The 25,654-nt window shown below is 39.4% G+C and overlaps 1 protein-coding gene across 1 annotated transcript in view; it reads right to left on the bottom strand.

Moving 5' to 3' along the window:
• Window positions 1-18,272, bottom strand: part of LOC114049955 (potassium channel subfamily K member 1) — a 66,578-nt gene extending 48,306 nt beyond the window's left edge. Inside the window, exon 1 of the mRNA XM_027871436.1 lies at window positions 17,918-18,272. Coding sequence (XP_027727237.1) covers window positions 17,918-18,272 — 355 coding nt within the window. The remainder of the gene's footprint in view (window positions 1-17,917) is intronic.
• Between the last annotated feature and the right edge of the window lie 7,382 nt (window positions 18,273-25,654).

Genomic DNA, 25,654 nt, shown 5'->3' with positions numbered 1-25,654 from the left:
CCCCCCCCCCCCCCCCCCCCCCCCCCCCCCCCCCCCCCCCCCCCCCGGGCCCATGCCTTTTAATTAGCTGTGCTCTAAACCTGGAAAGCCTCTTAGAATTCCTAGCTTCCTTCCAGGCTCACCTCAATACTGTATGAATACTATATTCCTGACACTCCCCTCCCCCCACCAAAAAAATTTACCTCGTATCTATGTAGTACTTGCCTCCACACTGTGCATTCTCTAACCTCATGCAGGGTGTGGGAACAGGTGTCAACTGGCAGCTTTGTCAGCTACTACCAGTTCTGAATCACAGATACAGAGCTGAGTAAGGAAGGGACTTGTGCAGGGGAGTGGTGTTATGGAGTCAGGAGCAGTCATGGGCCCTATAGTCTGAATACAGAAATTCAGAAACATGCCATAGCAGTATGGCTCAGACCCCAGGGGTGAAGCAAAGTCTCAGTCACAGTTTTTAGTCCAACCTGAAGCTGTCAGAAGAAGAACCAGGGCATGAGTCTCAGATCAAAGGGAAACCAACAGTTCTGTAGTTCTGAACCAGTAGAGCTTTCCATCCGACTAACAGGGACTGAGTCTAGCAGCAGTCCAGACTGCTCTGACCCAAACCCAGGTCAGGAATTTGCAATGCTCACAGCAAGTAAAAAATGATCAGACTTTTCCTTGAATCAGATTACTTTGGGAGCATTGAAAGTTTGCAGGTTCCCAGGCTAGGCTGTCCTTGAAAGCCTGGAATGACACAACACTCAATACCCAAAAAAAAGCAGTAACAGGACCAAACTAGACCTTTTCTCTAGAAATGCACAGAGCTTGGTCTTAATAAAGTTCAAAGTCAGAAAGCAGGCTGGAAGAATGAACAGGAAACAAAAATACAGCTTGGGCACAAACTAGAATTCCTGGAAGAGTAGAAGCAAAAGTTAAAAAAAAAAGTTAAATTGTTTTTATAAATTAAATGAGAGTACTAGAGTAAAAAAAAATGGAAAAGAAATTAGAGCTATGAAAGAGTTGAGAAGGGAATTAATAGCTTGGCATTAGCAGAAGAAACATACTCCTTGAAAACTAGAATGAACCGAAGAAGTCGATGACCCCATGAGACAATAACAAATAATAAAACAAAGTCAAAAGACTGAAAATATAGAAGAAATATAAAGCATCACAGCAAAATTAACTTACCTGGAAGACAGATTAAAAAGAAAAAAAATTTTTTTTTTCAAAACTTGACTACCTGAAAACCAAGATGAAAAAAAGAACCTAGAAATCATCTCAATAAATCTTAAAAAAAAAAAAGTTAAAAAGTTAAAAAAACAAACAGAGGGCAGAGGAGAAATAGAAAGAATTTACCAGTCATCTCCTAGAAAAAAGAAAAGAAAGAAAATGCTCAGGAACATTATAGTCAAATCCTAACCATGATCATGAGGACTAATGAGAAAACATGTCATTCACCTCCTGATAAAAAAAAAATGAAAGACAGACTACAGAATGAGACACACATATGTATGTGTATATATAAGTACGTACATACACACACACACACAATCAGAAAATGAGGTGGGTAGATCATGTATAGAAAGTGAGAGATAACAAATAGGTCATGTGTTTCAGTGATACTTGTGTAATGTGAGGAGAGCTTAAAAAAAAAAAAGGCCACATATTAGATGGAACCACTATGAAGATTTCAGTAATGACATGATCAAGAATCTCTCTCTCTCTCTGTCTCTCTCTTTCACACTCTCTCTCTCTCTGTCTCACTCACTCCACACACACACACACACACACACACACACACACACACACACACACACACACAAAGAGGAAGGAGAGATAGAGTTTTGTTGTTTTGCTCTTAGGATCTCAGATTTAGGGTGCAAACAACTACAATATATTGTAGTCTACAAACCCCACTCTGCACCCCACTCCCTAATAATCTCCAAGTTGCATTGCTGATTCCTCCACAGGATTTTCTCTTCAATGACACAGAAATCTTTTTACCCTGGAAGCTCATTCCACCCTTGCACCTCTCACATTGGAAGGACCCTCCTCCCCTGAGGCTTCATTCAATTGGCTGGTTCCTCCATGAGCCTCTAATTGAAGGAGGAGGCCCAGGCCAAAGAGGCCTTCATTCTTCTACAGGCTGTACTACTTGCTCATCTTCACAGGACTTTCTCTGTCATGTCCCCCCTCTTTTCTTCCCTCCACTGTGAGGGTATCTCCTCCCCCTTTTCAGCTCTCTTTTACGTATTATCTTCCCCCATTAGAATGTAAGCCCCTTGTGGGCTGAGCCTGCCTTCCTTTATTTGTATTCCTAGCCCTTAGCACAGTGTCTGGCACACAATAAGCACTTAATATTTTTTGAATGCTATAGAGAGATAAGAGATAGAAATAGGAAGAGGGATAGAAGTAGACATAGAGAAGAGAGTTTAGACATCACCTATTATATCTCCCTTCATTTTACAGATAAGGAAACTGAGGCCCAGAGAGGTTAAATGACTCATCTAAAGTCACACATATTAAATGACAGAGCCAGAATTTGAACCAACATTCATGATGCCAAACCCATCACTCTTCCCAGCACATCATACTACTTTCTTCACCTTTTTGTAGTTGTTTCAGGATCACTGGTTTGGAGCTAGAAAGGACCTTAGGGACCGTGCCCTCATGGTACAGTGAAGAAACTGAGGCACATGGAGGTTTGGAAATTGATTGTTTATGAGAGTTAAGATGATCATTATGAAAATTACTGTCACTTAAGCACTTTCAGAAAAGGTGTTTCTGCTTGGATAGTTGTGGATACAGAGTAGGTAAAAGTGAGATGCCTGTGCCACCATTGCATGCTGAAACAAACGGGTGGGGCCTCCAGAAGGGTGGGAAGAATAAGCACTGAAGCAAAACCATAGCAAAGTATAGCTGTGTTGCTTTAGTGACAAACAGATTAAAAAACTAGAGTTTAAAAAAAAAAACATTTTGAGCAAAGAAATTGAACTGCCTACAAGAAAAAAAGGTGCAAAAGTAACAGAACTTGAGAGTAATGTCCCATAATGTTAACCCCTGCAGATCATATCAACCCCTTAAGAGGCTCCAGCAATTCTTTGGTTGCTGTTTCTATCTATTGGTTTCTGTTTGGGTTTTAAAAACCAGGTGTTGAGGCCAGGCAGGTGATGGACAAAGGAGTAACAGTTCATGACCACCCCAAAATACAACAATTTCAACACTAAAAGGACAGGGAGAAAATAATAGGAGTAGTATCTTTCCATGAAGTGAGAGGTACATCTGTTTAATTTCATCTGTGGGTGAGTTGCTATTTTTCTGAAGTGGCTACTGTCAGAACATAGGGTGGTGGGTGGGGAATGATGTGGGCTTCGTTTTCTTGCCTAGCATTTTAACAAAACAATGGAAATGTTATCATCCTCCCTAAATGAAAATGACTCAGTTTGAAATGTAGGCAGCTGTAGAACAGTCTCTCAAAGTTCTTTAATTAACTTAATCCACTTAAACATAGTTTTTAAATACTTGAGTGCATTGGCAACTAAACAGCAGAATTTTCATTATTATGATGTTATAACCTTTATAATTTTCAGCTGATAGCATAGATGTAGACATAGTGAAAAAGCACAGACTCAGGTAAGGGAACCCAGGTCAAATCACATCTCACACTACTTCTGTGATCTTGGACAAGTCACTTAACTTCTCTGGGTCTCAGTTTCCTCATCTGTAAAATGAGAGGTTTATACCGATGACTTGTCTTCCAACCTAATTGTTCAACTTTAACTGCTTTCTCCAAAGTTACCAATGATCTTTTAATCTCCAAATCTAATGGTCTTTTCTCAATCCTCATCCTTCTTGACCTCTCTTTAGCCTTAAACACAGTCAGGTCACATTCTTCTCCTTCATATTTTCTTCCTACCCATCTGTCCACTCCTCAGTCTCCTTTGCTTGATCTTCATCTAACACTTGCCCATGAACTGTGAATGTGTCTTGTTCATGAAACAGCCAGGAGGCTCCTGTCATTGGCTCAAAGAATATGTGTTGGGGAGTAAGGTGTGAGAACACTGGAAAGGTAGGAGAGGGCTAGGCTATAAAGGGCTTTGAATACCAAGCAGCATTTTGTATTTCCTCCTAGAAGGAACAAAAAACCATTGGAGTTTATTGAGTTGAGGGGGGGGTGACATGATCAGACCTGTGTTTTAGGAAAATCTCTTTAATGACTGAATCTTGAAAGAAGAGAATACCAAAGAGTGATCAACAAAAGAGAGGTCAAGGAAAATGAAGATTAAGAAAAGGCCATTGAATTTGGCAGCTAAGAGATCATTAGTAACTTTGGAGGGAATAGTTTTGGTGAAAGGATAAAATAAGAAGTCAGATTGTAATGAATGAGTTAAGAAGACAGTGGAAAGGGAAAGTGGAGGCACATATTGTGGATGGCCTTTTCAAGGAGTTTAGCTGCAAACGATAGAAGAGACATAGGATGATACTGAGGATGGAAGGGTCAAGATAGAGAAGACATGAGCATATTTATAGGCAGCAGGAAATAAGCCAGTAAAAAGGGACAGATTGAAAATAAATGAGAGAATGGGGATGACAGATGGGGCAAACTGTTGGAGGAGATACGATGGAAGGGGATCACTTGAACAAATAGAAGGGTTAGCCTTGGTAAGGAGTAAGACCACTTTATCATGTGAAACAGGGGTGAAGGAGGAGAAAGTAGCAGAAGGGACCTGAGTGATAAGAGATGAAGAAGAGGGAAGAAGAGTTCACAATGAATGGCCTCAATTATTTTTGTAAATATGAGGCAAGGACCTCAGAGAGTGGGTGTTGAGGGGGAAGCATGGAAGGTCTGAAGGGAGGCTGGTAAAGGATTAAGTTCCACCCTTTTTCCGGAGGTGAAATAAGAAAGGATATAATACTGGTGGACTAGCTGAGGTAATAAGGCGGCTCAAAAGATAGTGAATATGTTGGGTCTGTGGTCCTGGAGTCAGGAAAACCTGAGTTCAAATCCAGACTGAGTTTAGTAATCTTCTGACACTGGACAAATCAATTAAGCTGTCTGCCTCAGTTTCCTCATCTGTAAAATGAGGATAATAATAAGCACCTATCTACCTATTGTGAGGATCAAATGAGACTTAATGTTTGATCTTCCATCCTTTCTTCCTCCACAGTGACTGCCATTAGGCCTTAATAGAAATTTAATAAAATGAGAGGAAATCTATCTCAGAAACCATTAGTAATCTATTCACATACAGATTATTTTTACATGAGTAGTTTAGTAAATTTGGAATAATTCAAATTGCTTTTTCCTCTCTGAAAGTCACACCAATATTTAAAAATGTAAGGAAACACAGCATACTGATCAAACGTTCAGGCTTCTAGGGCAGAAAATCTGTGTCAATCTTACTTTGCTTTTTAAATATGGAAATCTTCTATATCTATTCCTTGGTAACATGGGAAACATGCAGTATTATGATGGCATCTTTAGCATATTTTTAGGTATTGCCATTTTTAATTTAAAAATTTCAGTTGGTCTTTTTATCTAAATAGATTTCACTTGATGAAAGCATTAAATTCAAGTCAAGTCAGGAAATATTTATTTAGCACTGACTATATGCCAAGTAGTGTGTTATTAAACATTGGGGATACAAATGTAAGCAAAAAAGACATCTCCTGCCCTCAAGGAGCTTAGATTTTTTTTTTTTTGTTTTGTTTTTTGTTTTTTGGTCTAGGCAATGGGGTCAAGTGACTTGCCCAGGGTCAAACAGCTAGTAAGTGTTATGTGACTGAGACCGGATTTGAACTCAGGTCCTCCTGACTCCAGGGCCGGTGCTGTATCCGCTGTGCCACCTAGCTGCCCCAAAGAGCTTAGATTTTAATGGGTAGGGGGTGAAAAGTGGCGGTCTAGAGTATGAAGGGTGCTGGTCTGGACCCTTCCCTAAAATGAAGGTTCTCAGAACAAGCTCACCCATGGAAGAAGTCAGTTAGTCAACAAGAATTTATTAAGTGCCTACTATGTCCCAGGTACTATGCTAAGCTCTGGGGATACAAGGAAAGGCAAGAAACAGTCCCTGTTCTCAAGGACATCCTAGTCTAATAAGGGAGACAACATGTAAATAATTATGCATGAACAAGAAATATGCAGGAAAAAATTGGAAGCAATCTCAGAAGGGCATATTAAGATGAAGGAAGACTGGGAAAGGCTTCCTGCAGAATGTGGGACTTTAGCTAAGACTTCAAGGAAGCCAGGAAACTAAGATGTGGAGAGCATTCCAAGACGTGGTGGTCAGCCAGTGAAAATGCTCAGAGATGGGAGAGGAATTGTCCATTTCAAGGAAAAGCAAGGAGGAGAATAAGCTATAAGAAGACTGGAAAGGTAGGAGGTGGCCAGGTTATGAAGGACTTTGAAAGCTAATCAAGATTTTAGATTTGATCCTGGAGGTAATAGGGAGCTTCTGGAATTGATTAAATGGGGAGGGAGGTGATAAAGTTGGACCTGAATTTCAGAATATCAGTTTGACAGCTGAGTAAAGGATGGACTGCACTTGAGGCAAAGAGACCAACTATTAGTCTTTTATGATAATATAGGTTTGAGATGATGAAACCTGTACCAAGGTGTGGAAGTGCCAGAGAAGAGAAGAGGACATATATGAAAATGCTGTAGAAGGCAGAAATGATAGGACTTAATCACTGATTATACAGGAGTGGAGTGAGAAAATGAGGAGTCAAAGATGACACCTAAATTGTGAACTCACTTGACTAGGAGGATGGGGGTACCCTGAACAGTAGAAGGAGAGTTTGGATTATCTTTTGCCTTTCTTTGCATCCCCGTCACTTAGCACAGTGCCTGGTACATAATAGGCACTTAATATATGTTTACTGACTTCCTTTGACATAAGGGAAAAGAAACATCATTATATCCCCAAGTTACTCTATACAGTCCAGATCACTTAGTGGTTGTGTTAGCATACCTACATATTTGGAGATAATTGCACAAATATCCCAGATCCAACAAGCTATGTGGAACCAGGAAATTGTTGCAATAGCCTCTCTATGCTGACAAGGGTAGAATATTAATAGTTTCATTTCCTCATAAGTTTTGTTGAAGGAATATTGTGTCAATTTGACTGTACAGATCACTCTCTACCATACTACTTTGGTACTATTGGTACAGGTGGGTTTTTTCAACAATACAATGACATAGTGGAAAGATGCCTGGATTTAGAGTCACAAGATGTGGCCTCAAATCCCAACTTTGTCACTTAGTTTTGCCTATTTGACTTTGGGTAAGCTGATTCACTTCTTTTGGCCTTAGTTACTTCTATATGGTCCTAAAATCCCCTCCCTATCATCTCCGATTAGATTAGATTAGATCTGGACTGGTGTTCCTCCTACCCAGTGGAATATACTAGAGGTTTTTCTATATGCCTCCCAGCCTCAAGTGTACCTATTTAAGACTAAAGGGACTTAGTCACCAGCTTGGTTAAATGGCTTTAAATAAGTCTTAGAGTAAACCTAAGAAACTACGTGGAAATAACACTCGGGTCTCACAAACTCTATTAATAAGATACAAGGTTTTTGTTTAACTACATTTAGTAAAATGAAAAACAAAAATAATTTTATTTAGGATCATAGATTTTAGACCTGGAAGAAGCCCTCAAAGCTATCTAGTCCAAACCCTTCATTTTATAGATGAGGGAACTGAGGCCCAGAGAGGTTAAGTGATTGCCCATGGTTGCACTGCTAATACATGAAAGGGGTAGGATGAACTCAAGGTTATCTGATTCCAAGTGAAATTCTCTTATTTACAAATCTGCAGTTCAAAAACTTCCTTATAATCTTTATGCTTTATATTGTTTTTTTTTTCTGATTCCACCTCCCCCCAATAATGATCATATGATTCTACACGACCTAGATCTTCCTCTTTTGCCATAAAAGCTTTAGTTGAAGACAAATAGGTCAACTTGTATAATCTACATGATGAAGATTATTCCCTTGAGTGACAAATGAGACCTTTGTCATTCAGACCATTAGCTATAACTGGATAGATGACATTGAAACCTCTTAAAGTTTTCATAATGGTTTTTAGCCCAATGAGTTTCATCCCTTTGACAGAATATCCCAAAGGTGGACAATTATAAACTGTTTTATCCCTATTTCTTGCATAAATTATGTTGTTTTTTTTTAATTGAAGATTACCAGTAGAAGTAAGTCATTCCTAGCTTTGAATTGGAACTAGGTTTTTGAGGGAGATGGAAACTGCCCATAAGAAAATTGGAAAAAAGGGAAATATTGTCACATCTAAATCATTTCTTTATAAATATATCTTAAACAAGTGAAAAAGAAGTTGAAGGATAAAAAGTTATTCCCCCTATAATGGAAAATGTGCCTCTTATTAAACTACCCTTACTTTCTTCAAAGAAGTCAGTACGAGTCAAAGTAGTCAGCACAAAAGAGAATTAGAACCTGTTCTGTGATCAAGTAGATATTAGCAAATTAGAAAATAAAACCTATGCCTGACAATAATCCTAATTAATCTTTTCATTATGCAATCAACTCACTTATTAACAAATTAAGGAAGGAAAGCATTAACACAGAATAAAAAAAAAATCTTAGTCATTGATGGATCAGTCATCCATACAGGAATATAGCACAGTGCCTGTTACATAGTGCTTAATAAATGCTTTTTCATAAATTCATTCATTCCTTCATCCATTCACTTAGGAAAGAAAAACAGATTTTTTCTTCCTTTATGTGTGTTCTCTCTGTCTTTCCAGCTCCTCCACTTTCCCTTCATCTGAGCAGTTAAGTACCGTGTCTCCAAGTGGCATGCTGCCACATTAAAAAATTCAACAAACAATAAGTACAAATATCAGTCAGTCAACAAATATTTATTTAACATCTGCTATGTGCCAGGCACTGTGCTAAGGGATGGGGATATAAAAAGAGGTAAAAGTCCCTACCCTCAAGGAGATAACATTCTAATGGAGAAGATAACAAGCAAGCAAATATGTACAAAACTATATACAGGATGAACTGGAAATAATCAACAGAAAATATTAATAATAATTTTTAAAAAGGCTAGCATTTGTATAACACCTATTATATGCCATGCACTATGCTAAATGCTTTACAAATATTGTATCATCATATCTTCAAAACAACCTCAGGAGGTAATTATTATCCCCATTTTGCAATTGAAGAAATTGAGGCAAACAGAGCTCTAGTGACTTGCCCCAGGTCACACAGCTAGTAAGTGTCTGAGGCCAGATCTGAACTCAAGTCTTCCTGACTGCAAGTGCAGTGCTCTAAACATTGGGCCACCTACCTTCCTCATTAGAATTAAAAAGGATTGGGGCAGCTAGGTGGCACAGTGAATAGAGCAATGGCCCTGAAGTCAGGAGGACCTGAGTTCAATTCTGACCTCAGACCAAATGCTTGACACTTAATAGCTGTGTGACCCTGGGCAAGTCACTTAACCCCAATTGCCTAAAAAAAAAGGGGGGGGGATCGAGAAAGAATTTCTGTAAAGAGAGGTATCAAATGCATGCCTGAGCCAGATTAAAATATAATTGGGAAACAATTAACAAAGTAAATAAAAGTACAATAAAACGTAAATAATATTACCTTCTAAAACTGTCAGTGTATAGCCTGCATGCATCCTTATGCACAGTTTAGTGTTTGTATTTGAGTATCACACCATTGCTATAGAAGATTAGATTTTAGTTGGGACTTGAAGGAAGCCAGAAATGAGGAGGGAGAGCATTCCAGGGATGGGGGACAGTCAGAATAAAAAGGGTCCCATGTATGCAAGGTACTGTATTAACAAGGCACATAGTAATGTTGTTGTTTTTCAGTTATGATCAACTCACCATGACCCCATTTGGAGTTTTCTTGGCAAAGATACTGGAGTGATTTACATTTCCTTTTCCAGCTCATTTTACATGAGGAAACAAGACAAACTGGGTTAAGTGATTTGCCCAAGGTCACACAGTTAGTAAGTGTCTGAGGCTGGATTTGAACTCAAGAAAATGAGTCTTCCTGACACCAGGCCCAGCATTCTATCCATTGCACCATCTAGCTGCACAAAGTAAAGTGTTTAATAAATACTTGTTTATTTGCTTATTGACGTAGTTCCTGCAAGTCATGAGTTTACAGTCAAATAGGGTGAACTGTGGTGATAGCTCTGAGGATAAATAACATACTCACAGTGGAAAGAGCAATGATTTCAAAGTCAGAAGACTTGAATTAAAATTGTACCCCTATTCTTAATACCTGTATGACCTTGTTGTTTAATTTTCCAGGACCCTAATTCCCTTACAAAATAAAGAGGTTGGACCAGATAGCCTTAGAAAGCTCCTTCCAGCTCTACAAGTAAGACCCCATGACAAAGGCTTTTGACCAAGTGTCCATGGACTTAACAAAAAAAAACACAACCGAGTTGCAATACTATTTCTCTTTTGTAATCTTACATATTTTATTTTGTGCATTTAAAAATATTCTGCAAAGGGGTCTGTGGGCTTCACCAGAATGACAATAAGATCCATAATATATTTTTTAAAATGTTTAAGAACCCCAGGCGTATGACACATGTTACGGAGCAAGAACAGGGAAAGGTAAATCTGTAAGTTGGGGACAGGAATGAAAGAGGGAGGCATTAGGAAATCAGACAAAGAACACCTAAAGGGCTACCCCATCAACTTTTTATTGGGTAGGCAGTCTATGTCTCATGCACCCCCCAAAATGGTCACCCTATTAACTTTTTAATGGGTGGATACTATACCTCATGAAAGTAATTTTCAAGGTATATGAGGGAGAGTTATTTGTATGATGATTTTTCATGGACTTACACAAGGAAAAAGAGTAATGGGAAAACCTGTCTGATAAAGTACCCAGAGATTCAGTGATTTTTTGGGTCAAACTATGTTTCCTGAATACATGATGTCAGTACATCTCTCACCAAAAATGGGGAAATCACATAATGTGATTGCTATTCATGTTATCTGAAACCAGCCTTACTCACATTATATTTCTACTGTATTTTTACCCACTGCATTACTGTAGACTGTTTCAGCCTGAAAAGTCTGCACTTTCTCATAAAATCAATGCCGTCTTTGGGGTTTGTGGTCCTAATAGGCTCATAACCTAGGTGAACGTCAGAGTTTTGTCCTACAGTGTTTTCTTTACTTTACATTCTTTTTCGATCGTCTCATTGGCTCCTGCGAGCTCATTTATCAGACAGTGGATAGAGGGCTAGACTTGGAGTCAGGAAGAACTGAGTCCAAATCTGATCTCAGACAATTACTAGCTGTGTGACCCTGGGCAAGTTGCTTAACTTCTTTTTACCTCAGTTTACTTATCTGTAAAATGATTTCTCAGTATTGCTGTGAGGTTAAAATGAGATGATGTTTGCAAAGTGCTTTGCAAATTTCAAAGCTCTATATAAATGTTAACTATTACTGTTATAAAAAGCAAGGATTAAACAATTATAAGTGCTTAAAATTTTAAATAGTAAAAGTATACACTAAGTCCTATAAAATTAGGATAAATGTATAGTAAAATTATGACTATTGAAACCTTTGGGGACAAGATGTTTTGGTTAGTAGTTATTTTCCAGACAACAGAAGACTTGTTCTTTAGGTAACAATTTTTAAACATTTAAACATGTGAAAATATGCAATCCCTTTTCTACAATGCATTGTAGATTTTCCTGGACTCAAACTGAATATCCTAAATATAATGATTCAAAATCATTTTTAGAAAGTCAATTAATATACTATACACTAATATGATGGTGGCCTTAGGGCATGGTGAGTTACATGGAATCATAAGATCACAGACTAGTAAAAATAGGAAGTACCATTAGAGATGATCTAGTCCTGTATTCTTCAAACAAGGAAACTGAAACTCAGAGAAGTGACTTGCCCAAGATTATAAAGATAACATGCCCATCTGCAGAAACCCCACCTCCTCCTCACTATTTGCTATTTTTAAAATTGATGAACTAGGAAGCCAGATAACAAGGCTTGTTATAATTATGTCTTACATAAAAGCACTTAGACTATGAATGAGGATCTGCAGGGTCTCCTGTGAGTAAAAGGCCTCTGCAACTGTGTAGAGGTGGGGTTTTTTTGGCCTTATTTTGTACACACACACACACACACACACACACACACTGGAAGGGACTTTGGAGGTTATCTAGTCTCCTTATTTTACAGAGGAAAAGAGAGGATGAAATAGCTAATCCTGGTCACACACAATAAGCAACAAGAGTCAGGATTTGAATCCAGTTCCTTTCACCTCATATTGGAGTGCTCTCTCCAATATAGTACATAAATGAGCAGTAGAAAATGAATGGAACAACAGCAAAAGGGATTGCCTGTATCTGGACTTTGGATACACATTTAAATGTAATGATTCATTCATTCCCAGAAAGTTGGCTCTGCTTGGGAAAGATAATGAAAGCATCAAATCTACTATAAAATTATTCCAGTCTCTATTTGGGGCTAAGAAAGAAACAGACTGCTTAAAGATTTACAATGCAGTATAAATTGGAGAGGGAGGGTGCAGTAATTTCTTCTCATATGTTACCTCAGCATGATTGCTTTAATTTTTGAAAAATCTCTGTGTAAAATACATGTGGGAAATACTATAATTTATAAAATCACCTATCATTTACAGCGTCTCTTGCAAGAGTGCCAAGTAGTTTTACCCTATTCTCCTTCGCATAGTCCCTTAGTTGGGAGGCCAAATGTTATTCCCATCTCTTCTGAATCCAAATCCATGGTTCTTTTCCTTTAGAACAGCTGCTTATAAAAACTAGAACTACATCCCTGACCTTTCAATGAAGAGTTTGTTCCAAGTGAACCACACAGTCTTTCAAGTTCCTTCCTGAAATGCAGCCTTGTTTTTTTAAGGGTAGAAACACATTATGACAAATGAGTTTAGGTTTTGGTCTTGAAAATGATAAATATCAACAACACTTTTTAATTACTAAATAGTTACTATTCAAAATGACCCAAGAACTAACTGTAATAATGAGTCTACCTAAATCATCCAAGTAAGTTTGTACTAATGTGATAAATTCTGAAAATCTTGAGATATGATCCTTCTTAGCAAAGGATAATGAAAGTCAGTCTGAAATATCCTATATTACTCTAAAAGGGAATTCTAAACCAATATTCCAAATCCATTTTGGATTTTTTCTCATATTCTTCATGAATATAATGCCAAACTATACAGAACTTGCTCTAAAAATGAACTGATTCCTTTGTCACAAAATCCTTACTTAAAAAGCAAATCAAATATTCAATGATGCTAGTATAATATAAAAATAATATAGTATTCTTGTGGGTACCACAGTATAGGGTAAAGTGAATTGGACTAGGGTTCTGGAGGCCACCATCCTCTTGCTCTTTCATTCAGTAGCTATATATCCTTGGGCAAATCACTTAAACTCCAGCATTTTTATCTATACTCAGTATTTTTATTTAATCCCATCTTCAGTATTTTTATCTACGCCTAGCTCAAATGTTAAATTTTCCATGAAGGCTTCCCTGATCTCCCTGTTGGTAACAATTTCTCCCAACCCCAGATTTCATTTTCACTTTTTAAAAAACCACACTCATTCATCTTTTATTATTTTGTATCATAGTTATTTGTACATGTATGAATGAATAAACATATGAAAAAGTATTTATTAGAGCTGAGAATAGAAATAGAAATACAATAGAAAAATAAGAGTTCTTTCTTTCAAAGAGCTCACCCATTGTAAGGGGAGAGGATAACACATACAGCTTCAGGATAGCAAGTGTGTGATTGTGTGTGTGTGTTTAAGTCCCCCTGCTTAGAGCATAAGTACACTCTATTAAAGAAAAGAAACTCTTTCCTGCCCCACTCCAGCACCTAGCAGAGTGTTCTGCTCCCAACTACTACTTCACAGTGTTTGATGAATTGGCTTCCTTAAGGTCCTTTCTATTCATAAATATTTTCTGATTCTATAGTAGTTACATTCATAGAAGAAGAGTTAATTGACCAAAGGCTGGGTGGGAATAAAGTGTAATTGTTATTATACTGGTGAGGGTAATGTTAAATTTAAATTTTAACAAAAGTTACAGCCACTGTCTAAAGCAGGTGTTCTTAACTTTGGGTCCATGGATCCTCCACCAGCACAGGATTCAGGGAGGTCTTGAACCTGGATGGGAAATTTATTTTAAGACATTCTTCTGAAAAGGCTTCACAGGAGGAGGAGGAAGAGGAGGAGAAGGAGAAGAAAGTTAAAAGCCCCTTATCTAAAGGATTACAAATAAACAATAACAAAAATTTCATTAACAAAGTTTCTCTTCTAATGAAACACAAAGTAAAAGTGTGGCTAAGAGTCACGCAGTATTTAGGTTACTATAAGCCTTCTAGAAATGTTCCCTTAGACAATGTTTTATATTGTAATTAACTTCAGTCATTCTGACTTCTAAAATTTAGGGGAACAAAAGGCAAAGAAGTCTCTAATCCATAGGGAATTATTACTCCCAGTCATTAAACAAAGTGCTCTGTTTTTTAGGTGGGAGATTTCAGAACATTAGGATTCCTGTCGTGGGAAGGGCTCTGGTGCAGTATTCTGGACCCAGCAGTGATCCCATGAGAGAGTTGTGATCAAAAGATGATAGTTGCCCTCCTTGCTGCTGGCCTAAGAAGTTAAGGATAAAGCCCAACCAACTATCTCTAAATCCCTTTTAATCATGTTATTGGTCTATCATGCACTAACCTAAATCACTCTTGAAATTCTATGAAAAATGTTACCCCAAATTAAAATCTAAGGGCAATTACAAGGCAGAACAGCTGATTTAAATTGTAACAGAACGTAGTTTAAGTGAAATGCAATTCTAGGAGAAAGTAATCTGTACCTCCTAGGCATACTTCAACATTCTATTATTCATAATATACTTTGACCCTATCTGCTTGGCTTTGGACAAAAAGGTGCTCTACAACAGGGGTTCTTAACCTGTGATCCCTAACACTATAAACACACACACACACGTTAGTGTATGTGTATGTACATATGTATGTGTTATTTTGTGTTATATTCATTTTATGCATTTAAAATATTATTCTTAGAAGGGCCTAATAGGCTTCACCAGATTGCCAAAGCAGTCCATGACGCTTGCATAAAAATGTTAAGAATACTTCCAGGATACTATCTCCTCTGGCTAAGAGGGAACAGACATTTTTTAATCATGCAAGTCCTTTTTATTACCCAAGAAATTTCTGCCAGCCTGATTCCCTGGGCTAGTCTCTATGACCTTTCCTCCTTTCTTTTCACTAGGAAGTTTTGTTTTTTTTTTTTCATTTTCAAGTTTGCACTTCAGCATAGTATTCTTCCAGTGATCAAAAATATCAGAACAACTATTTATGGAGGATATACATATATTTATAAATGGTGAAGTTTCAATTGACATTAAAAAAAAAAAAACCAACCCTCTAAATGACTGGGCAACAGGTTGTTGTGTTTTTTTTAAAGTATGCCCCCTCAGTTCCATCTTGCATTGGCGATGTTACAAGCCAAGAAACTGTTCCTCTAGTTAATTTATCCTTAAGTGCTCCCTATAACAATTTCAGCAATGATTTTTTTTTTTTTGCGCTGGAAAACTCACTTAAGCCAATCTGAGCTCTTACCAAAAAGGGAATTGCCTTTAATTACAGACAGAATTGCAGACAAAAACATCAAATTTTACTCAGCATTTCCAAGTTCAGGAAAAGTATCTTCAAGTTCTATAAAATACAACTCCATTAAAATCATAAGTGTAACTCTTTTGGTATCTAATCAAGTGTAGAAAATTGTGACAAATCCATGGAAGTAGTATATCAGTCATATAAAATCCCATGTTTACAAAAAGAGAAACTGTTTGCAAACAGACAAAACCAGTTTCTTTCCAAACTAAAGCAGGAAGAGAGATGTTTACATATTATAAACCTGAAAATTGTTTTTTATTAGCCAAGTTTGAAATGCTAATGGTACTATGAAAGTGCTTGAAGTACTAATTACTAGCATTGTTTCTTTATAAACTAGCTGTACTGAAACATTCTGATTCATTTGTAAGGCTCCACAAGGCCCACAGAGACAAATATTTTCCACAGGGAAGCTTTCATTGATAACTCAATGAATGTATCCAAATGGAAAGGGATGGTGTTTCTCAAGGGGACAAGGGAGTAGGGTCAGATAAGGACAAAGACAACATCAAGTTATCTAAATGAAAGGGGTGGGAGGAGAAAGTGGTTTTGGGAAAAGGAATTATTCACTTCCTTAGATATCAAGTCTGTCTTGTTTTGGATTAGATTTAACATTTTTTTGTGTGTGTTTTTTTTAATTATTATCTGAGAAAGAATTCTGTCTCTACTTGCTCCAGGATGATCCTATCTACTAGTCTGACAAGTCACTTTGGTGTTCTTGCATCACTTCTTTCACTTTATATTGTAAAAGTTGTTCATTAGCATATTTAAAAAATTATCCTGTTCATGGATTATGCTTTAGGAAGAAATCCTCAAATCTCTCCAAAATGTCCAGATTTGAGTTGGACCAGGTGACCTCTGACATCCCTTCTAGCCCTGAGACTTTAATTCTCTTTTAAATTCAAAGCTTCTGAGGGCAGAGATTTGGGGAAGAGAGCAATGGATGTTAAGGGAGAGATCAATATTAAGTTGTCAAGTACTGGACTTAGAGATTCAGCAATAGGCTGGGATTCAGTAGACCCAATTCTGATGCTGACTATGCCATTTAACTAGCTTTGTGACCTTGGGCAAGTCACAAACCCTCAGTCTCTCAGTTACCTCATCTAAAGAGGAAAGAGATTAGATGAAGTGTACTCTAAACTCCCTCCCAGCTCTGGCATTCTGATTCTATACTTGCATAAACACTGATGCTATTTACTTAGCAAACTCTGGCCACGAGAAAATGCAGCATTTTTCATTCATTCAACAACAGCATAGTCTAACAGCACTAGGGTCATGTCTGGTCCACATCTTTCACCTAAGGAAGCATCTCCCCTTATGAGCCACTGGCCTAGTTGTGCAGTGCAGGGGATGGTTCAGAGTTTAAGGATAACCCAGAATATCCAATGCTAAAAACTGCTGAATCAGTTATGTGCCCTCATTTTGACAAATCATGAACAATTAGATGTTCTCTCCCCTGCCCCTAACTTTGAAAAGAAACCCCATCTTTCTTGTCCTCGCAGAGGTCAACTGTAAAGGCAGACTCCAGACAAAAGCCTGTGTCAGCCAGGAATGCTGTAACCCACAAATAAAAAAAAATCTAGACTTTATGCAAAATCAAAACACTGTTTTTATAGCATCGATTAAGGATCATTAAATACTGCACTCTGTAGTAGGCCTTCTGGCTTTCTGGGTTGGGATAGAAAAGATCTGAGATCACTTTCACTTCTAAAATTCAGTGAGGCTATGATTCTGATTCTCTGCCTTTCCTGGGTTCAGGAAGCTGTAGTGTTTTGTTTTTTTTTCACCCAACAGTCTGGCGTATACAACACTAAAAGAATGCAGCAGGATGAAGCCCCAGCAACCACCCAGCCAAAACATTTGTCTACTCACCAGTCGTGAGGCAACAACACCAAACTCTCCTGCTAATAAAGCTCTGGGACAGAGTTGACAGATACCAAGCTTTCCTCTGGTCTTTCGTGGTCCCCCTCTGATCCCCAGGGCTGATCAAAGCTGAGATCGATGCCCTGCCAAGAGCAGGAGGTGGAGGAGGGAGGATGCGGGAAAGAGTGGAGGGGGAGAAAAGGTGGAATGTTCACGAAGTGGGAGAGGATCAGAAGAGATGGGAGAGTGGATGGAAGGGGGTGTGTGTGAAGAGGCCCCAGAGCCTCTTGGCAAAGGGACCTGTGCCTAAGGCTCAGCCGCTGGGAAGGCAGTAGGTTGCCCGGGGCCTCCCTACCTGTGGTGGAGAGCACCGTGCTGGCGAAGAAGAGGGCGGAGGTGAAGTCCCAGTTCCAGTTACCCGAGGCATTGCTGAGCACCGAAACGCCGTAGTTGCTGGCCTCCAGCACCCGCACCAGGAACTGCTCCAGTTGCTGCTCCGACAGACACTTGTGCTCCTCCAGGAAGCGCTGCTTCAGCTTGCGCAGCTCCTGGCGCAGCAGGTCTTCGTAGGGCAACTCTACTGAGGAGAAGACCACCGCGCCGAAGACCAGGTAGAGCAGGTAGCCCAGCACCAGGAAGGCGAAGCACCAGGCGGAGCGGTGCCTCTCTACCAGCCGCACGCAAGAGCTGCCGGCCAGGGATTGCAGCATCTTCCCCAGCGCGCCGCCGCCGCCGCCGCCGCGGCAGACCCCAGGAGAGCGCGAGCCTGACGGCCGGGAGCCCCGCGCACAACCCGACACACACACACACACACACACACACACACACACACACACACGCCCGCGCGCGCGCGCGCACACACACACACACACACAGGTACACTCCCTCCCTCACGCGTGCACAACCACAGACATTCACGCACGCGGGCCGAGAGGATCTGCAGGGGGAGGGGGCTAATCCCCCAAAGAACTCCGGAGCAGCCCGGGAGCCCTCCCCGGACCTTGTGGTCTCCCCTCAGGCGGCCCCTCCCCAGCTGCCACCCACACAGCCGCCTCCCCGTGCCCCCGCGTCCGAAGGCAGCGTCCGAAGTTTGAGAGGCTTAAATAAAGGTTCCCTCTCTCCTTGCCCCCCTTTCTTCTCCTTCCCTCTTCCACTCCCGGCTCCGGCTCCCTTTGTGCACTTGGGTTCTCCTTGTGATTGGCTGGCTCGGGTTTCTTTTTTTCTCTCTCACTCGCCCGCTGGCTCCCCTTCTTTTCCTGTTTCCTTTCAGTATAAAAAGCCCCAGATGATGTGGCGCTGACGTGGTTCCCCGGCTCAGGTAGCCAGCGAGTCGAATGAGTCTGTAGGTCTAGAATTGAACTTCGCTAAAGCTGTAGCTGTGGCTGTTCCCTGGAAAGGAAAACAGACAAGCCGAGACAATCCTCCTTCCCTCCACCCTGTTAGTTGTCCACACCCTACATCCTTGGCACAAAGGCGTTTATGGCTAGCCTACCTTTTCCGGTTCTCCACCCTGCCTGTGGTATAATTAAAAGAAACTCTGATTTTGATAAATGGTAGGAGAGGAGGGGGCTTTTGCAACAAAGAACAGTGTGAGTTTATAAAAGTTGGGGGAAATGTATCTTCTTTGACACATCACCCTATTGTCTGTAACCTACTCGTTTCCAAATTAATTTTCTCTAAAATATTGATTGGCCTATACACAGAAATTCAGTTTCTGCTGCTTGGGGGAAAGGCATCTGTGTTATTTTAACGTAGTGTGTTAGAGCTGAAAGGGACCTTAGAGATCATGGAATCCTACCCTTTTACAGATTCTTTTACAAATGAAAAAATTAAGTGTTGAAAGGAAAGTTTTTTTTGGGGGGGAGGAAGTTCACCTTTCTGATTCTTAACCTTTAAAAGCCTTTTTACATTAAATTATAATATAAGCTCCTTGGGAGCTTATATCATATTTTTCTTTTACTTTCCGGCATCCCAGTGCACATCTGCAGTGCTTGATATATGTTGAAAATCTGTCCTCAAGGAAGAGACAGGAGAAGACACCTCCCCTAACTCCTTTGCACTGGTGGGAGGTCCACAGGTGTGGAACATTGTATATATTTTCAGATTTTTTTTTCAATTTTTTGATTGACTATGCTGATTTGTTTCCTTTTCTTCCTCTTTTTCTTTTAAATCTTTTGTTATATGAGATGGCTCTTAGGCAGGAGGAAGGGGTATTTAGGTCATGTTAAAAACAAAAGACATCAATTAAGTTATACTTTAAAAATTAATGATTGTTGACTGACAAAAATAAACACAGCAGATTTACATTGAACACAAATAGCAACGTTTGAAGGGGACTTACATTTTAAACTTGAAGGCAACATGTAAGCATTCATTTATCTCAACAATTTATGTAATAATAACTTTTTGGTACTTCAGGGGGTATGTGCAGGCCTTACTGACAATGTGGAAGTTATGGTATTTTTTCCTGTTTATGCTGAGCCCTCTCATGAAAGGGGGCAATTAGTTTCCAATTATCTGTCATCTTATTCTGTCAAGATTCTACTGATTGCCAGCTGTTATGCACCAGTATGGCTTATAAGAGAATTAAAAAAAAAAAGGATTCAACAAAAATGAGAATGGAAAAGAAAAAAAAACACTGAAAGATCTGGAACACATTGATTATATCTTTACCCAATTTCAATTGTCTATTGTCTCCCTGTATTTTACTTTTTTTTTCCAGTTTAAGTAATTATCCTTGTGAAAGAGTCCAAGGCTTTGTTCTGCTCAGCACCTAGAGCATTAACAATATCCATATTATACCAGTAAAGGAGCATGAGGCAAGAGGAACTTCTGTGACCTTAATTAGCAGAGAAGCAAGTTAGATAGAAAAGCCAGTTTGTCTGCATATCAATCAATTGCCACACTGTAGTCCTGTTACTACTAGAGCTGCATCTATGCGTTTAAAATCTAGAGAAGAATGAATTTCTGTCCAATGCTGCCTTTCCTTTCAGTGTTCTATTACTGAGACAGAAGCCAACCTTGGCATGTTTCCAGTCATGGTTCTCTGTACACATATAAATATCATTCATCAAGCTAGAGGTCTGCCTATTTCCCAACTGCAAAGGTTAAATGGGTCTTTCTAAGACTTCTTAACAGAGGCCAAGAATTTCCACATGTACCACTGACTCCCACATTTTGCTTAAACTAATAGACTAGAGTCAAGTTGTCTCTGTTCCACTTAGTGTCATCAGTTCTCTAGAGGTTCACCTAACTTCAGGGATTTAGGAATCAGCGTAATTGTAGATTTTTATTCCTGGGATGAAACCTGTACTCCACTCTGTTTCCTACTTTCCTCTAATATCTCACCCACTCTTAACCCTCCAAGGCCTATACTAACTGATATAAAGTGTGATATCCCTAAAAGTATACTCTGGCAAGGCTGGATCTGCTTCTCCTTATCCCTTAGCTCTATCAACCCCATAAGACTAATAAAAAGAGGAAAGAAGAGAATAGAAGAAAAATAGGAACGTTCAGAGAAGAGTAGGTAAGGTGCATAATCAAGAAGAGAGGGGAGAGGTGACTAGGTTAGAGAAGAAACACAGATGAAAAGCTTCAAAGAAAAAAAATTATGTATGACTTGATTCCTTACATAGAAGATGAGAGGATAATTAACTTCCAATTCTCAACTTCCTCTTCACACTGATATAACTAGGAGTTGAACAGGCCATGGACAAAGCTTCCGTTTTTTGATTCTGTCTAGCTGTATGCGTATGCTTGCTCAGTGCCTGGGAACTTTTGGGATGACAAATTCCTTAGCCACATCTCACTGGCCATGGTGACTCAGTGTTGAAGGGCATTTTGGGTATGATGAAGCAGTCACTAGGACCACTGTCCCTGGTCCACCTGGCCAGAAGACAAGGACTTTGATGTAGACAGTACCAAGTTGAAGTGAAATGCCTATTCAACAGTCCCACAATGTACTTTATTTTCTAATGAGGCTTAAGTTCTAACCTCCTCAGAAAAGTATAACAATATCTATAAGTTGTTACTGAATCCTGTTTTAATTCTTTCTGTCATTATGTACTTAAAACATTTTGTATTTAGCATTCTTTTTGTGCATGTAGGAAATAAATACCTGTCCCATACCTGATTCATACTATACACTGAGTACCTTTCCACTATCTCTTTGGAAAGAAAACCTTGACATGAACCAAAACATAAGGTTTAAGTCACTTATTCCCAGAGAATTTAGATGGGGATAAAATGATCTAAAGTGTATAATAAAGAAACTGAGTCAGAGATGTTAAGCTTCTTGCTCACACTTGCACGGCTAGTAATTGTCAGAGGTTTTCCACAATTCCAATCAAGCCTTCTTTCCATTATAACACACTACCTCCCATGACTCAGGTGTCTTTTCAGCTTACAAGTTTACTCCCTTAAGACATATGGGCCTTCCCTTGAAGGTAGAGGATTTCCACTTTATCTTGTTGTTAAAGTTGAGCCACTTCATTATTTTACAACAAAACAAAATTGAAAAGATATGACAAAGCAGCTTCCAAACATAAAACTGGTAGGAAAGGGGAAAGCAGAATACTAACAGCCATCTCCCTTCATCAGGGAAAGCAGCTAAGATCCATAAATCTCCCTTTCTTGTCCCTCAGCCCCTTTCCAGGGCTCACCAGAGGTAGGAGATCAGAGGGAGATTTCTGATTGTGGGGACACACCCTCAAAGATTCACCAATTAAAAAAAATGACCCATTACTTCCTGCCTTCTTGCCCTCACTTACTTTTCCCCCCAGGTATGAGATAGAATCTCCTTCCATCTCTACTTCCTAGACCCCCTGGCTTCTTTCCAAAGGTAGCTCAGGTACCACATCTCTTCCCCAAGGCCTCTCCTGCCATACTGCCATACTCACACACTGGTTAAGGTTCTCTTCCTCTTGACATAACTTTATATTTACTTCTCTGTGTTCTTGAAGCATGGCCCTATGGGAACAACCCTGGTTCTGGAGTCAGAGGAACTCAGGTGGAGACCAGCCTGTGCCACTTCCTACCTGGGTGGCTTCACCTATCCAGGCCTCAGTTATTTCCTTGATAAAAAGAGGGGAATGCACTCAACGGTTTCTTAGATATCTCAAAACTTGAAAATAAATTACCAAAGGGCTCACAGAGGTTGTATACCAACTGTTAACTCTGAAAAATAAAATAAAATACCAAAAAATATTTGGGTTAATAAGCAAATGTCACTAGGAAAGTTAAGGGGTAGCTATCAGTCATTCTCATCTTGGTAGAAATTAGTTTAATAGACTTGTTTCCTAACACCTAGCTGAAAGTGCAAAGGAAGAAGAATTTTGATAGTAGGGAGGAAAAAGGATCAAAAGATCATTTTGGAGCATGAGACATAGCTAAGGTCAGATCAAGGAAGGAAGGATAAAGCAGAAAGACTTAGGCAACTACAGGGGAAGCAGGATGAAAGCACTGAGTGGCCATGAGTCACCAGAAAGAGAACACCAGGAAGTAAGAAATGGGTTCAGAAAGAGATGTTGGATAGGAACACAGAGAGGGAAGCAGGAGTAGAGCAAAGATCAGTGCTGGAAAATAACAATACAGGATTGTGGTTGATAAATAGAAGGTAGGCCCAGAGGCATCCTGAGGTGTGCAGTTAGAGTGAAAACTGCGCTCTTCTTTCTCTTCATTTCTAGATTTGCAAAAGTTGCCTTCTAGCCCTACTTTAGGCACATGACTGCCAAAAGTGTAACCTAAGTTGTGATGAGAAGTTGAAACAGAAGGAATTGGATAGCTGGGGCTCATCTTTACTTCTGCTTCTTATTCCTTTTGGATATCAGGTTGTTCATGTTAGTTGCTTGGAAAGAATTGCTGAGAATCTCCAGGAAGGAAGCCAGGATAATTACTATGATGTCAAGTGAGTCATTTAATTCATTTCAACAAACATTTATTAAGTGATATAGTAGGAATACTATCTACCAGGGTTCCAACCATGTAGATTATGCTAGATTTTTTAAATTTCTCCCCCTAAAAGACAAATGAGCAATCCTTGACACTTGATTGGTCCAGGGGCATAAAGCTGTTGAGACAGCTTCCCAGAGATCTAAGGTTATAAAAGAGGCCAGCCTACTATGAGCCTCTCAGACTCAGAGGATGTCTCACTGCCTGGTGAAACACCAACTTTTATTCATCAGACTTTTTTTCTATATGGAGATAAAGGAGGCTGGGTCTACCTGAATCAGTGCTATGTCCTAGCTGAGTATCCTTTCCAAGCTATGGCTAACTAAACCTTTTGTTAAATACTCCATGAGTATCTTATTTCATTCTAATTTCAAACCTGAACTGCCAGATCAACCTGAATGAAGCCAGGCCTACAACAAGTGCCTATTGTATGCAGAACACTGCTAGGTAAGAGACATTCTCACATATCACATAAAATCATTAGATTGTGAGTTTCTTGAGATCAGGGATTATTTTTTGCATTTCTTCATATCCCCAGTACTTAGAACAGTGCCTGGCATATAGTAGGCATTCAATAAATGTTTATTGACTGAGTGAGGCCATCAAATTCAATCTCATTTTATCAATGAAGAAACTGAGGTGCATGGAGGTGAAGGGACTTGCCTAGGGTTATACAGCTACTGCCTGAGACAGTATTTGAACCACTTTCTTCTTGGTCCCAAATTCAATACTCTGTCTATTACATGCTGCATATCTTATAGTACAGTGGGTTGAGGAAGTGATTTGGTGGGGGGAGGGGGAATTAAGGAGAAGTAAGAACCAAATATGGTTAACTATAATATATAATAATGTACTATAGGTGTACTAAAGAAAAACAAAACAAAGTAACAAGTGACATCTGAAAAGGAAAATCAATAATCACTTGGAAAATCAAGGAAGGCTTTGAGGAAGACATAGCATCTGAGATAAGATATAAAGAAGGAGTAGGAATTCAAAAGGTGAAGAGGGTGAGGAAGTACAATGAGAGAAAAATTAGTAGAGATCACTGGCCTATGCTGCATCAGCCCTGCCCCTTCAAATCTCATGCATTGACTTTCTAAGCTTCACCCATCCATATAGAAAACCACCCTTTTAGTGACAGACTATTCACATACAAAACACAACAATATTTTATAAACTACTGGGTATGTATATTACACACATCAGCAGAAAAGACAATAGGATTCAGTGTCATGCTCATGATCTTTGCCACAGTGGACTGAATTCAGTTGAGACTACAATTCCTGCTCTAGGCAGGAAGCCAATGCTTTTGCCCCTCAGTAAATCTGGTTAATCATCCAAGGGTAGTGATTTCTAGTCCACTGATACAGGAGCACTGAGATTTACCCCCAGTTCAGTTGAGTTGAATGAATGGGGCAAGGCTTCAATTTTAATCTAGCAAATACCATTCAGTTATCAATAGGTTGCTCATGTTATTCTCCCAAGGTAGAATGACATTTTCATCCTGCCCTACCAATTTGCACATAATCACCTCTACCTACAGAAATTCTTTCATCCTTCAAGGCCCAGTTCCAAGTGTACATCCTACAATATTTTTTCTCTAATTACCCCAAGTGGAAAAGATGCATCTTCTGGATCTCTTTCAGTATATATTTCCCATACCTCCTTTGTAATCTATTATTACTGTCTCATTTGTTAGTTATTTTCTCATGTGTTCTAAACTAGATTGCAAACTCTTGGAAGGCAAGTATCATGCCTTAGTCACCTCCATATCTTTCATGACTCTTCGCTTAGTACCTTAAGAGATAAGATAATTACTTGTTCATTTCTTGGTTGATTAAAAAGCAGCCAAGGCTAGAGCCAAGATGGCAGATTAGAGGCAGCAGCCCAGCCAAATTCTTCCAACATTCTGCACCAGACAACTTTAACATAATGCCTCAAATCAAATTTTGGAGTGGCAGAGCCAACAAAAGGTCAGGGTGAGATATTTTTCCAGGCTAAGACAACTTAGAAAGTTGGTAAGAGAGGTCTGTGACATCTTAGCAGGGGCCTGCCTGGAGCAGAAATGGTAGCAGCACCAATGGAGGGCCTTGAAGGTGGCAGCAATAGCAGCAGCAGCAACAGCAGTTTTTGGAGCTCTCCG

This window comes from Vombatus ursinus, unplaced genomic scaffold (genome assembly GCF_900497805.2).
Source record: "Vombatus ursinus unplaced genomic scaffold, bare-nosed wombat genome assembly UNPS02014798.1, whole genome shotgun sequence".
Lineage (NCBI taxonomy): Eukaryota > Metazoa > Chordata > Mammalia > Diprotodontia > Vombatidae > Vombatus > Vombatus ursinus.
This window is presented reverse-complemented; position numbering and strand designations above follow the sequence as displayed.